Below are 14,068 nucleotides of genomic sequence, written 5' to 3'. Positions count from 1 at the left end.
CCATGTCCCCGGTGCTGACCTGCCTTGCAGCCAGCCAACTACAGACTAAACTCACTGCAAACCATGGGCCAAAACAGCCTTCAAGCTGTGAGTGTTGGATAGAGTCTCAGTGACAAGGAAGTAATTAAGGTGGGGGAAGTCATACCAAGTATTGCTCTAAGGTCACATAGTTTACCAGAGAAGTGGGCCGCTGCGGGGTCTGTACCTTGTCACGTGGTTCACAAACCTTTGGAACTGGTCTGCACAAGGAGTTTGGAAAGGTTTGGAGTAGGCAGCTGGAGAAGTTCTAGAATCTGTAAACAGGGTCTGACAGATGAGTCTGGAGCTCAGAAGACCAGAATGCTGAGAGGAATACAGATAACAAAGGCCAGCTAAGGACCTTTTATTTTGGAACAAGGACTCCACTGGCCGCCCAGCCGTACAGAACTCACATTTTACAACCATTTGTCCTAAGTGCCAGACATGGAGGAGTAAGAAATAACATTTGCCATGCTGGGCTTTGGTCTCGAGTTGGTCTGATTCTTTCCTATGCCTCTATCCCTCCCCTTTGGAATGGGAATGTTTATCCTGTGCCATTGTCTCTTGGGATTACGTTTTTGTTGCTGTTACTGTTGTTCATATTTTCTACAGAAGTCTGCAGCTAAGGGTTTGCCTTGAATCTCAGGAGAGCATTGGATTTCTGAAAAACAATGGACCTGTTGAGACTTTGGTAAAGTATTATTGCATTCTCCATTATATGCAGGGCAGTGGTGTCACATTATGAATTCTTTCTTGTCTGTATGTGGTGATTAAGCATGGCTGAGACAGATGTGTTAGGCCACGAAGTCTATAGTGGGTGGATCACAACTGCTAGTTTGGTGCCCACTGCATTAGATTGAGAGAAGTCTGGATTGGTAGAGCAGCCCTCCTGCGTGTTTGCATGGGTCGTGGGTGTGCTCTCGGGTACTATGTGCGGTCCCTCCTCTCTGGCACTGTGCCCTCACTCTGCTTCCAAGCTCCTCAGTGGCTCTCCTGCACCTCGTCCTTCTGCCTTGCAGCCAGCTGGCCATTCATTGAATCTCCTGAAACAATGAGCTAAATTAAACCTTTCCTCCTCTGAATCAATCGTGGGTATTGTGTCCCGGCAACAGGAAACTTGACTAATAGGAGGAGGTGGGGGCGGGGCAGGGTTTGTCACCATGGGCACAGTAGAATCTCAGCTCTGCCACGTACCAGCTATGCGCGTGCAGGCCAGACACTAAAAGGCCCCAGCCTCAACTTCCTCACCTGTAGGAGCGTGAGCGTTCTACTGAGATCAGCGACTCAGAGTCACACGGCGGTGATGAGGAAGCAGGGAGGAGGGCCCCACCTTTGGTGCAGGTCACACACCGAGTGGCCGGTAACTGACGGCCAGTACTGGCTCTACATCTGTCCCCTTGAGCCAGTCCCCGGGCCCGGGGCATCTTGACACTAAAGCCTAGCACATTCTCCTTGACTGGCACAGCGACAAACTCCAATAAACGTCTGCTGAACTGAGAGTGGTGGCTCAGGCCAGGCGGCCACGGGATGCTCGAGAGCCGTGATCAGCTCCCGGTCAGTGCTGCAGCCTTCGCTCATCTCTGTCTTCCCCCACATCCGCACACCACCGACTTCCCAAGGTCAGGACCCGGATCGCTCCGGTTCTCGTGCACCCTCAACATCTACACAGATTAACAAACACCCGTGGACTGAATCTGCAAGAGACAGGCACACCATCTGTGCAGTTCAGCCGGAACTCACACGGACACACACAACATCGCTGCCCAGGGCTTTGGAGCCAGGCTGCCTGGGTTCAAGCCCCAGCCCCACCATTCACTAGTTGAGTGACACCTGAAAGCTTTCGATGCCTCAGTTTTCTCATCTGTAAAATGACAATGTGAACGGTGTGGGCACTGCTAGTATTAGGCAGCTAATTCACATAAATCTCTTGAAGGTGAGCTTAAAATGTCAGCAGCCAGGTTTGTGGCTACTTTGCGCCCATCACAAAATCCAAATTATTTGAGTACCTAAATTGTTTCTTCTTTCAAGTAAGAAGACATAAAAGCTGGCATCTTTACTCCAAAGTCCCGGAATTAATTTCCAAACCTAGCAAATCATAATGTCCCAAAGCTATCTGCAAAAAAAGATGCATTTCTTTTCTTCACAGACAGCTTAGGGATTGTTTTGAAAGCAAAAATCTTAAGTGGCCCCAAACAGTTCATAGTGTGAGTTTCTCCCCAATCGCTTCTGCTGGAACCTTCCTGGCAGCCCTGGGTGTCACCATTCCTTCTGCAGAATGGGGGAGCTATCGCCACCTGAGCAGGACACACATACATGTATGTGTGTACACACGCTCCCCAGTGAGGGAACTGGGCCTTGCACAGGTGCGTCCTCTGCCTCTGCTGCATTGTGGCTAAAAGTGGGTCCTTCCCAGGGTGCACCTCCCCTCTCTGAGCAGCACATGGTGACCAGGCCACGCACCAGGTCAAGACCCCAGCAGTGCGTGGAACACGCAGTACCTTCCCTGGAGGGAGAGGAGCGAAGGCCCCGTGCCCTGCATTACCTTCAGCACCGTGATGTTCCAAGCGAAGCTCTCGGCCGCCTTGTTGAGTTTCCTCCCTTTCAAGCCCTCCTTCGCCGCCAGGTTGTGCAGCTCTTCGTGGAAGCCCATCCCTTCAAAAGAGGAACACCAAGAAACCCTGGCACAAACTTCAGAAAAATGGCATTTTGTTGTAAAAGTGATATCAGTAAAATAAGTCCCATCCATGTCCTCTATGCCATCTACACCCCTGAACTGAGTTCTCCTCATTTTATTCACCCCATTAATTCACCTCAGCTGTCCACGGGGAAACCAGCAGGAATCAGCATGGGTGACGTTACCTCTGGTGGCCAGGAGCCAGCGATGAGGATGGACCAGCAGCTCCCACCCCACCTGTCTCGGGGAGTCACGGGGAAAGGTGGGTGCAGGAAGGTGATGCAGGGAAGGGTGGCCCAGGGGAGGGTACATGAGGCTTCCTTCTGCTATGACCCGGCCCTGTGGCTTCAACTGCTGCCCTGAAGCCCTTATGGTTAACCATCAGGAATTAGTAAATGTGGACTAAAAATAAAAAGACTTTCAAAAATAATCCTGAGAAATACCCAAGTGTGCAGCCCTGGGAACGGCTCTGCCACGTCTGGGCCTGGAAAGCCACGAGACGGCAACAGCATCTGTCTCTGCACATGTCACTTGCCTCCCAGGATGGAGCAGCCTCTGAGGACAGAACAGCCTCCTGAGGACAGTTCGCTGCCCAGGGCTGATGCAGGCCAATGTCCTCTCGAGAGTTTCTCCTTCCAGCAGCACCGTCAGGCAAGGTCCCATCCCTTCTCCACAGTACAGCCCCTCGGCCCCTCGGTATTTGAGGGAAGGGTATGGGACACCCCCTCAAGCATCTGGGTCAAGCATCCGACATGACTCAGCCTCCAGCGACTCTCCTTTAAGGACGGCACCCAGGCAGGGCCACTGCAGCGCCCCGGGTGCAGCATCCAGCAGGGTGGGGACCTGGCACGGCACCACCTATGGGTGTCATCAGAGTGTGCCTCCTGTCGGCACAGTGGGCTGGCAGGGACCTTGGGTCAGGGACTCTGCCACTCAGGTGCTCAGCTGCAGCCTCCTGAAGCCAGATAGCACAAGACCCCACTGCGGAGCTGTAGGGGATGGAGTATGCTCAGTGTCACGTCACGCTCACAAGGCAATGCCACCACCTCCATCTTCCCCGCCGCAGCGCACAGCTGAGGCAGGGCAGCGTACTGGGCCAGAGGTGCCTTCCAGCAGACAGGGGACCTTCTCATCCCTGGTCTACCACGAAGACCACGAAATGGGGCCAAAACGTGGACAATTAATTAAGGTCATGACTCAAACTGTAAGGATGAGTGGGGTTAGGGAGCATGAAAAACCACAGCTTCCAAGCCATAGGAAAGATGTGGAAGCTCCAAACTCTCCAAAGTAGAGTCAGGAGCCCCGACAGCAGGGACATCTTTAGACACCCCCACCCCTCCCATGTGCACAAATCCAGCCACTGCTACCATCCGGAGATCTTTGGTGCTCAACAAAGACCTCGGTAACTTAAAGCACAGTTAAAAAAAAAAAAAAAAAAAAAAAACACCGTAAGATACTACAGGAGAAAGAACAAGACCTTTTTAAAAGTCTGCAAAGAATTATCCCAACAGTTTTTAAATAAAACAAACAATTACCTGCTTTCTGACACTGGACAATCTTTTCCTGAACTCCGTCTGCCATCTCTATGAGAAACCGGCTCTCTTGAATCATCTGTCACAAAACAAACAAACATCAAAAGAGTGGTTGTCAGAAACTCTCAAGCTGGGTATTCAGGAAGGTGACATTGGGAGAGACCACAGAGACACACAGGAGCAGGAGCCAGGGCTGGACGGACAGAGAAGAGACGGGACAGAGAAGGCCATCTCCGCCCGGCCCCTGCCTATCCTCACCACGGCTCCCTGGTCACACGCCATACACACAGCGGGCACAGATGAATAATCACTGAGTACATGGGCACGTGCTCCTAATTCCCAGCTCCCGCTCACGAGCACCTCTGCTCTCTGTGTGGCCTAAAGACTACTACAATTCCAATGGAGAGTCACCCAGGGACGAGCTTCAGGGCCACCAAACAGTTGGATAAGTTGGCAGCTTGACGCTGGTGGCAGAGACAGGGAGTCCTGGCTCCTGGTTCAGCAGGGCTGGACTGGCAGGAATGAGGACTCGGCGGAGCTCCGGACAGTGGCGCGGATTCCTGTGCTTTGCTCTACCTCTGGGTAGAAAGCAAAAGGCCCAAGAGGGGGCAAAAGACTACTGCTACCAGAGAAAAGAAGAGGCTGTGTGTGACACAGAAGGTGACGGCGGTGTAAAGCCGGTCACGGATACAAAGCCGTGATTGGAAAAGGCTTAGGGCTCCTGGGAAATGCAGGAAGTGACTGAAGAAAGGCAGCCAACTGGTGTCAGTTTCTGAGTTTCCAGCCACTCAGAAGCCTTGGCCTGTCGTCTGGACAGTCCACAGGGATGATCTGAGGGACCCAGGGCAGAATCCAAAGGGGACATGACAGGTCTCGAGTCAGACATTTCCTGCGCTCGTGACAGATGCTGATGAACACGCTGTCATCTTTTGAGTGTATCAAGGATGATTTCTACAAACGTCTGACAGACAGAGATACGGAGGTACAACTTCTGAGTGCCCTAACAATGCCACAGGACTAATCACAGCCCTTGTTCATTTAACAAATACCCACCAAGCAGCCACTATGGGTTCAATCGGTAAACGCGAAAATGCACTGAGGGGGGAACACACACCCCTGCACCTCCCCGGAGCTCACAGCCCAGCAGAGAAGTCCACTTGAGTGAGTGAACGGAATGGATATCAACTTAACCAAAGGGCAAGTACTCACCGTCTCTGCCAGCAGCGAGAGTTACGCTGACTATCAAGACCATCCAACTGGGTACCCGGGAAGGTCTACACCGAGACTATCAAGACCATACAACTGGGTACCCGGGAAGGTCTACACCGAGACTTCTGAGCTGCACCAACTCTTTGAGCTCCCAAGGGGAAGTGAAGGAAGCAGTAGCCTGAGTTGTGGTGGCCTCCAGATTAAAAATACTGAAGAGCCAGAAGAAAATTAAACAGGATGGCAATCGGATTTAGTTTGCTCCAACATCCACACATGCAACATCTATGGAATCTTTTCCAAAGTGATCGGATATTACAGTTAGCCACGGAGCAGATAAAAGGTTCTCCTGAAGTTCAGGCAGGAGAAACATCTCCAAAGAACAGACACGTTCTATGCACGCGTCCTGACATAAAAGAGACCGCAGCTCTACCTCGTACCCTAAATGTCCCCCAGAGCTTCTGTGTTAAGGGCTTGGTCCTCAAGGGAGCACCAAAATCAGGAAGAGGGGTGTGTTCAGTCTTTGTGCCCTCACTCTGGCCCCTCCTCTCCCTCTTCCCACCACGAGGGAAACAGTCTGCCACGTTCTCCCTGCCATGACCACCTGACACTCACCGTGATCAATGGACCCAAATGACCATGGACTGGAACCCCGACACCATGGACAAATGGACTTTGCTTTTTATAAGTTAGTTATTTCAAGAATTATAAGAATGGAAACCCTACAGACACATCTTTAAAAGTCTGGACTTTAAGGCTGATGGAATCTTAGTTGTTATAATCACTTCCTTCAGTTTGTTGAAACCAAGAGAGATTAAAATTCCTGTCCAATGAGTGGAATTAGTGGCCAAGCTGGAATTAGCATCCCAGTTGCCTGGCATCCAGCCTATTTCCATGGTAAAATGCTACCTCTCTGATCTTATCTGGCCTCGTGGTGGCCCATGAGAAGCTGCACACACAAGCTGAAACCAAGCACTGCAAAGTGACCTGGTGGGGTCCACTGGAACAGACTTTCAGACGTGCACGTAACCGATCTGTCTGAACCAGACCCGTGCCCGTCTTTACAGAGGATGATGGATAATTTCCTTTGATAACATCTGCACCGAGCTGCTGTTTGCTTCTCTTGGTTTTGCTCTCAGAAGAGAAAATGACACTGTGCTCCACTAAAAGCCTTTATTGATTGATTCGTGGCTGTTTATTTACAGTATTTTACTGCCTCGATGCCCGCTCAGTGCACAGCGCACGAGGAACACACTCCTTGCATCTACAAATCTCAAAGCCCCCATGCAAAGACAGCGAGGAAGTTAGCCAAAGCGGACTCTCCATGTAAACCTGCATCTCCTCCCCCTGCATTTCTTGGGGATCTGGTCCTAAAGCCTCTTCTTTCTTTCCTTCTTCAACAAGTTCTGCCTCTCCCCTGGCCTCTTCTCTTCTGCACGAATTATCTCTTAAACATAGCAAATAAAAGCAGTAGCAGAATGCCATACTGACCCTCCAGTGGCCTGGTCATCTCTCCTTCCTTGATTTCATTTTATCTTCAGAAAGCCCGCTGCCCTTCCCAGAGTAAACCTTTAGCTTTATGTTAATGTTGAGTCACCTTTGACGAATGCTCTGGGTCCATTTTTCACAGCCTCAGGGACCTGTACAACTCCACCTCTAGATGATATATTCAGAGCACACCTGCCTGAAAGTTCTCACAGGAATTTAAAACACTCAAATGATTAAATATGTTAGGCAAATATTTCTTCACTGTGCACAGAAAAATTAGGCATTAAAAGAGCACAAACCTACCTACCTGGAGAAAAAAAAATGTACAAAGGTAAAGCATACTTTTCTTGCAAAACTACCTGCAAATAAAATTCTGCTTGGCTCCAGGTGGGAGGGGGGTGTGGTACAAACCACCGCGATGGCTCCCCTAGGACTGCAGGTCCTGAAGCAGCTCAGGACAGGCTTGTCACCTGGCTCCTTCCCTGTGCTGCCTTCCTATCAGGGTCCCCCGGCCCTGGGGACAGAAAGTTCACTTCCAGCCATTTCTTTGCCAGGTAACTGACGTGATGCCTGACACGTGACATGCATCCAAACACGTTCCTTCAGTGGAAGGCCTGGTGGTCACCTTACCTCTCCGCCTCCTCCGCCTGCTTCTCTCAAGACACAGAACATTCCGAGTTCCATCCCAGCAACCTGCAGTCTCCGCTTATCTATCTCACCCTGAATACAGCGAGGAGGGCTCCTTCCCCACGGTGTGAGTGGAGTGAACACGCACCGTGGGAAGTCCGTATGCGAGTGTTTTGTGAATAAGGTCACTTTTGAGAGCGCATAGGACAGAAGTCTGTGCTTAACTGATGGCAAGTGGCAGAAGCGAGGGAGGTGCCCAGGGGGAGTGGCGGGAGCAGACAAAAGACGGCACAGAGAGGGCAGTGGAGAGGGGATGTGTGTGACCGAGGGGCTGGCGCCGTCCCCGGGGCAGAGGCTGTGGTCAGCATCCCACAGCACTCAGCGCATCACAAAGCATCACATCCCACACTTTGAATGCACAGAATCCTTATGTGTCACCTGTATCTCTATAATAAAACCAGGTAGTCGCTCCAGTTGTTGCGTTAGACAGAGGTAGGACCACGTGAAGAGGTCTCAGATCATAAAAACCCCAGGCAGAAGAAGAGGACCAAGCATCTCGGCGTGGCCACGGGGAGAAGCCGGCTCTACCGGCACTGACTGGGCATCGAAAGACACGGGCGGAGTTAAGAGAGGAGGACTGAGGAGGCCCGGAGGGCCACGGGCTGCTGGCATGATCTTCTGCCATGCTCAGAAGGCTGAGTGGCACCTGGATATAAAAAGACCACTCAGCTTGTGTCCCGTTAAATTCATTTGTCCCTGAGGCATGAAGGTGGTGTGACAGTGCCCGGCCCCCTGGTGCAGAAATGTAATTAGAGTTAACCGTCAGGACCGGGGTGAAAGATGTGTTTTGAAAACACAACTAAAGCTGCATGACTAACGCACTAGTGCAGGGTGAGAAAAGTTACACACCTGCCAGCTAACTGTGAGTGTCCCACTGAAATGGCAAAGCACTGCCCACGGTCACTACTGTGTGCCACAGAGGGACCCTCGCTGCAGTCTCTGGCCACAGCCTTGGCAGGTGCCTCTGTGCCTGCAAGCTCGGGGACCACAGGGCCAGCGGACAGCAGGGACACAGGGGTCCCCAAGTCCCTCTAAAATTAAACACCACACCTTGCCGCTCTCTGTTCCCACACTAAAAACCCCAGGCAGAAGAAGAGGACCAAGCATCTCGGCGTGGCCATGGGGAGACTTCTACAATCACCTATTCTAAACGGCCCCCAAACTAAAACTAACCCTAAACAAATGCTCTTACTTTTATGTGAGGTCTATAATTACTTGGCACTGAAGGTAGAGACAATGGCTCTCTGCTTCTCTCCGTGCTGTGGGGATTTTTCTAGAGAAAGTGAGCTTGTGGTGAGCGGAAGTCAGAAATGGCCCTGTGTTTCCAATGATGGTCCAGTCCTGAAGTCCTGAAGAAGTGTCCTGATGCCCCTAGGGCCAGCAGTCTGGGGTCCCCAGAGCGCCTCTGCGCCCCTGGCTGCAGCTGTAGCCTGGGCTGGGCCCTGGGGAGGTTCCACACATGGCCACCTCAGCCACGAGGAGACACTGTGCCCTGCCACAGAGGCCGTCTCTTCAGTCGTTGCCCTAAACAGGACACAGCCCGCTCCTGGCACTGTGGGCACCGGGGACAGGGCTACTCCCAAACACTCTGCCTGCCTCACCCAGCCCTGGGGACCCTGTGTCCCTGAGCAGGAAGAGCCCGGGAAACGGACTCCACTCAGTCCATACAGAAGCCTGAATGAAGTGCGAGCTGAGCACTGTGGCCCAGAGAGTTATCGCATTAAAAAGATAAAAAGTCTGGACCTGAAGGACCTGGTCACAAGTTTGAAATTCCAAGGAGCCAGGAACGGACAGGTTGGAGGCACAGCTGTGCGGGGGGTGAGCAGACTGTGTCCTCCAGGGTCTCAGGCTGAACCACATAAACCGTCCAGTCTGCCACAAAACACCAGGTTACCACTGACATCAACACGGCCTGCTGGGCAGAACTAACACTGCGCGCTAAGGTCAGAGTGAGCTTTAAGGCGGGAAGAAACTCCAGCTCTGGGCTGAGCAGTGTCTGGCAGCAGCTCCCTGTGGTCACTCACAAAAGATCTGCAGGACAAGCTGGAATCGGTATTTCCAAGAGCGTGTCCTCCTCTGTCGCGAGCGGCGCGGTGCCACTTCAGGCGAGCACAGGCGTCATCGGGTTCACCAGAGCCGCTTCTGTGGCCCCGGAGCGAGCCCAGCTCCCCACTCAGAAAGGCTCTGGCGTCATTTTGCTAAACAGAGGCCGCTGCTTTTCAGAGGCTGCGTCTGAGAAGCTGTGCGCTGGGAGGGTCCCCTGTCCCCCCACCAGGCACCGAGCCCAGGTGTCCTTCTGTCCCATTCCCCCAGATGAACAATAAAACTGTTGGCGTCTTTACACTGCACTTATGAGACATTCAAAGTGACACAGAAGGTGGGCAGCAACACAGAGCTTCCCCAGGGCCTGTCCCTCCACTGCCCGTCCTATGATGGACAGTGCTCACCACAGGCCGCCAGACAGCGCTGCCATAGCACTGCTAGCTGAGTCCACAGTATGCATCAGGGTGGATTCTGGGAGTCCTGACAAGTGTAACAATAAGTGTGTGAAGAAACACATGCCCACTACAGCACCGTGTAGAGTCCCTGCACGGCCTCTCTGTGTCCACTGAGTCACCACCCCAGTGCTGAGCTCCTGACGATGACTGACTTCTCGGCTGTGGTCAGCAGACTGCCTGCAAATGACTTACATTTATCCTTCTTTAGGGCACAGTAGTGCTCCACTGTGTGGGAATACCACGTTTTTTGCTGATGGACATATAGAACACTTCCAAGATTTGTCTATTACGAGTTGTGCTGCTACAAACATGGGTGTGCATCAGCGTGATAAGGGGACCTTGAGCCTTTCAGGAAGACGCCTATAGGACGGGAGAGCTGGACTGAATGGAGTTTCAGTTTTAGGGTTCTGAGATGTCTCCACAATGGTTGCGCCAGTTCACATAACACCACGGGTGCAGAAGGTCCCCCTGCCTGGTACCCCGCCTGCACTCGTTATTATCTGGTTTCTTGATGATGACAGTGCCCACTGGTGAGAGGACAGTGACAGGGTCCCTGGATCTGCAGAGCAACTTTGGAGACACCTTTAAAATCAACACCGATTCACCATGAGCACTAAGGAGGAATACCCTGCAGCCCCTGGACTGTGAACGTGAAGATCCCCCTCGGGCGGTCACCCAGGACCCATCCCAGAGGAGTACACGGCAGCAGGACCAGTGTCGTGTCCAGGGACAGTCCCCCCGCCCCGCCCCGCCCCTTCCCTGCTTGTATGGTGAGCTCAAACCCAGGCCTCCTTGGGAGCATTTCCACCGCCTGCAGCAGCCTGTTTTAAATCCTGGAAGACAGCATCAGTCTGCACAGAGCAGTGAACAACACAGACGAGACAAAGGGGCTACGGCTTCATTGTCAGCCGTCAGCAGAGGACAAAGCACTGCGGGCGAGCGTGAGCAGACACCGTACCCAGGTGCTCGTCACGGCAGCCACCAGCGGGTCCCTTCTCAGCACACGACGAACAAGTGATTTCGGCTGTCTGTCTCTATGGCAACTAGGACCCTAATTTCTCCTCTGAGGTGGCAATTACACCTATTCACTGAACAGCTTTCAATGCCTGCTTTTATGATGAAAAAATTGATTTCATGAAAATTGAGACTCGGCCTGAGGTGGACCCAGGCCCTGGGGAAGCTCGCCTGGGGGCATTTGCCCCACACTTTCCAGAGAGCTCTTAATGGTGTATTAGCTTTCCTTCCCTAGCATCTGTTATTATGCACAGGATTGGCAGATTCCTTGTGAAGAGCTTGGCGAGCACAGAGAAAACAGAGGAGCAGAAACACGGGCGCTGCCTCTCCGCATCAGGAACAGCGTGGGTGCCCAGCTCGAGTGGCAGACACAAAAGGGACACAAGGTCATTACACTGCACCCCGGGCCCGGATCACAGCCCTGTCATAGAGCACACTGCGGTGTCCCTCTGTCCACTACATGCCCCTCCGATGCTGTCCGTGTGACTTCAAGGAATATATAGATTACTACACTTGACTCCTTTATGTTGACATTATTAAAAATACATAGTCACATCTCTGTTGTCTTAGAATAAGTCCTAAGAAAGAAAATACACAGAGGCAATTAATAAACATTTTAACCTATATTGTTAACATTTTCTCTAAAAACCATGTATATATCCACACACACACACACACACACACACACACACACACACACACGTATCCACTTGTTTTCCCACTGGGGGAGTGTGGAGGAGAACGCTCCTTCCCCGAAACCCGCGTCAGAGCAACCTCATTTCCTAGGCAAAGGCAGCCGTGTGCGGTGTGCTGGAAGGGCAGGGTTTCACACATCCGTCTCTCTCTGAGCTCTGTTAGAGACAGGCCGAGCCCAGCCACGAGGCTGAGGTCAGGCGGGATGCGCTCCAGCGCAGCACGCTGCCTCTCTCCCCAAGCAAACACCTCTTCTAGAGTGAATGTGTTCTGCGTGTTTATGTTTTCTGAGCGGGGTGGGGAGGGGTGAACTGCCTGGTCTCCTCCCGAGCACACCTGTCCGGGTCCCGTCCCTTCTCTAAGTCCCAGGAGCAGAAGGCACAACTCGGAGCACAGAGCTCCTCGACAGGACACCTCCACCTCACTGTAACTAAGCATGGTGATGCACCAATCCACGATGGTGAAGTATGAAAGTTCACTCAGAGAAGCATCCCTAAAGCAAAATGGTCTCCTCCCCCTCCTCAAGGTTTCGGATGGTCGAAACGCAGATGTTACGACTGGAGCCTGGGCAGCTAGCATGAGCCATGAGCCATGAGCCACGAGCATCAGGGTTACGCCGCAGATGGGGAAGCAGAGGGCAAGGAGCCTGGCTTCCGAAGCACTCTGCCAGTGACACTCTCCAGTTCTCTATGCAAGAACTAAACTCGCCACTCATGAACAGCTGTGTTTTGTCACATGCAATGGACAGAAGAGCCCTCATCTTTCTTCTGATAGCAGGTGGCAGTTGCTGCACCCCAGGGCCTCGCCCGGGACGGTGCACACACACAGACACACCCACAGGCCACACTTCCTACCAGGTCGTAAGCAGCCAGCATCCTCTTCTGCACGTCCGGAATGGTGCCCAGAGGCTCCAGGTATGGGAAGGTGTCTCTCATCACCAGTGAGACGGAGGGGCTGTTGTCGCCGGTGATGAGCCTGGAGGACAGCGTGAGCAGGCACTGCTTCAGGCTGGCGATGGGCGGCAGCCCGCACAGCTCCTTCACAGACACGATGGCATTCTGGGGGCAGAGAGCAGTGTCACACGGCTGCACACAGCCCGGCACCCACCCGGCACACAGGCAGAGCCCAAGTGAAGCCGTCTATCAGAGGAGCCTGCGGGATCCCGGCCACGCAAGGTGCGGGTTGGGGGACCCTCAAGACCATGGTGGTGACCCTACGACTCCACCCTGCTCGAGTGTCAGCGGCTGCTGCTGACACACACAGAGCAAAGCGGTGGAGATAAGGCCACTGCACGGAGCTGCAGGAGCAGAGCAGACAGCAGCGGCACGGCACCTCCACCGGGCAGGTACTGCCCTGGAGACGCCTCCTCCCTCGGACACTGCCCGCAAGGGGCTGCAGCTGCCCCCCTTCGGTGTCCCTGCCCACCGATGGGCGCAGTACCCCTGAAACTCTACACACACACACACTGAAAATGCATCTCATGTGGAGCTGCATTTGTCTGTGCTACAGTGTAAGAAGCCATTTTCGGTAGGAATTACAACTGCTTTCCACCTTATTATCAGTGAACAGTATCCAACTCCTAAGCCCTCATTAATTTAATGACAGTGATTGCATTCACTTTTCCAATGATTAGACTCCAAATTATCCTTAGCCCAAAATACTTTCTGTTAAGATGTATAACAGAAGGGCTGGGGATTTAGCTCAGTGGCATAAGCACCTGCCTTGCAAGCAGGCGGTCATTAGTTCGATCCTCAGTACCGATTTAAACAAATCAAAAAAAAAATTCAATGGAAGATGTATAACAGGGGAAACTTTACAACCAGCCCTTCTTCATATATATTCTAAATATGTAAGTGATATAGTCTATTTAAAGAAATATATAGAACTATACAAAGTGTACTATGTAAAGTTACACATACAAATGATGTCTAAGGGTGTACAGTTGTGCAAAAACGGTATCAGAAAATGTCACATAGAGGATGCTGGCGTTTGGAGCCTATTTTAAAGTAGCAGTTAAGATAACATACCTCAAAGCAAGTAGTGAAAACCCAGCTGTGATTTACGTACACGGCTGTGCTCCACCATTTGGGCTATTTAAAATCTACTTTAAGCTTACTCCAGTATTTCTCTGTTAAAGCGATATAACAAAAAGTTGTCCACAAGCCATGGATTCTGCACCATGTGACAAGCAGGTGGCCTTGTGTTAGGTTCCTCTGGAGTCTGACAAATGACTGAACCACAAGTTTACCTGGGGTCTT

General features: G+C 52.1%; 1 protein-coding gene across 3 annotated transcripts in view; it reads right to left on the bottom strand.

The window, feature by feature from the left end:
* The window catches only part of Plcl1 (phospholipase C like 1 (inactive)), a 239,250-nt gene that overhangs the window by 26,235 nt on the left and 198,947 nt on the right, over positions 1 to 14,068 (bottom strand). For all 3 annotated transcript variants that reach the window (XM_063259511.1, XM_063259513.1, XM_063259512.1), the window contains exons 3-5: positions 12,665 to 12,868; positions 4,228 to 4,303; positions 2,561 to 2,670 (exon numbers count right to left, since the gene is read on the bottom strand). In XM_063259511.1, the coding sequence (XP_063115581.1) occupies positions 2,561 to 2,670; positions 4,228 to 4,303; positions 12,665 to 12,868 (390 nt within the window). The remainder of the gene's footprint in view (positions 1 to 2,560; positions 2,671 to 4,227; positions 4,304 to 12,664; positions 12,869 to 14,068) is intronic.

This window comes from Cavia porcellus, unplaced genomic scaffold (assembly GCF_034190915.1).
Source record: "Cavia porcellus strain 051 isolate PalLab524CR breed Dunkin Hartley unplaced genomic scaffold, mCavPor4.1 scaffold_12, whole genome shotgun sequence".
NCBI classification, from domain to species: Eukaryota; Metazoa; Chordata; class Mammalia; order Rodentia; family Caviidae; genus Cavia; species Cavia porcellus.
This window is presented reverse-complemented; position numbering and strand designations above follow the sequence as displayed.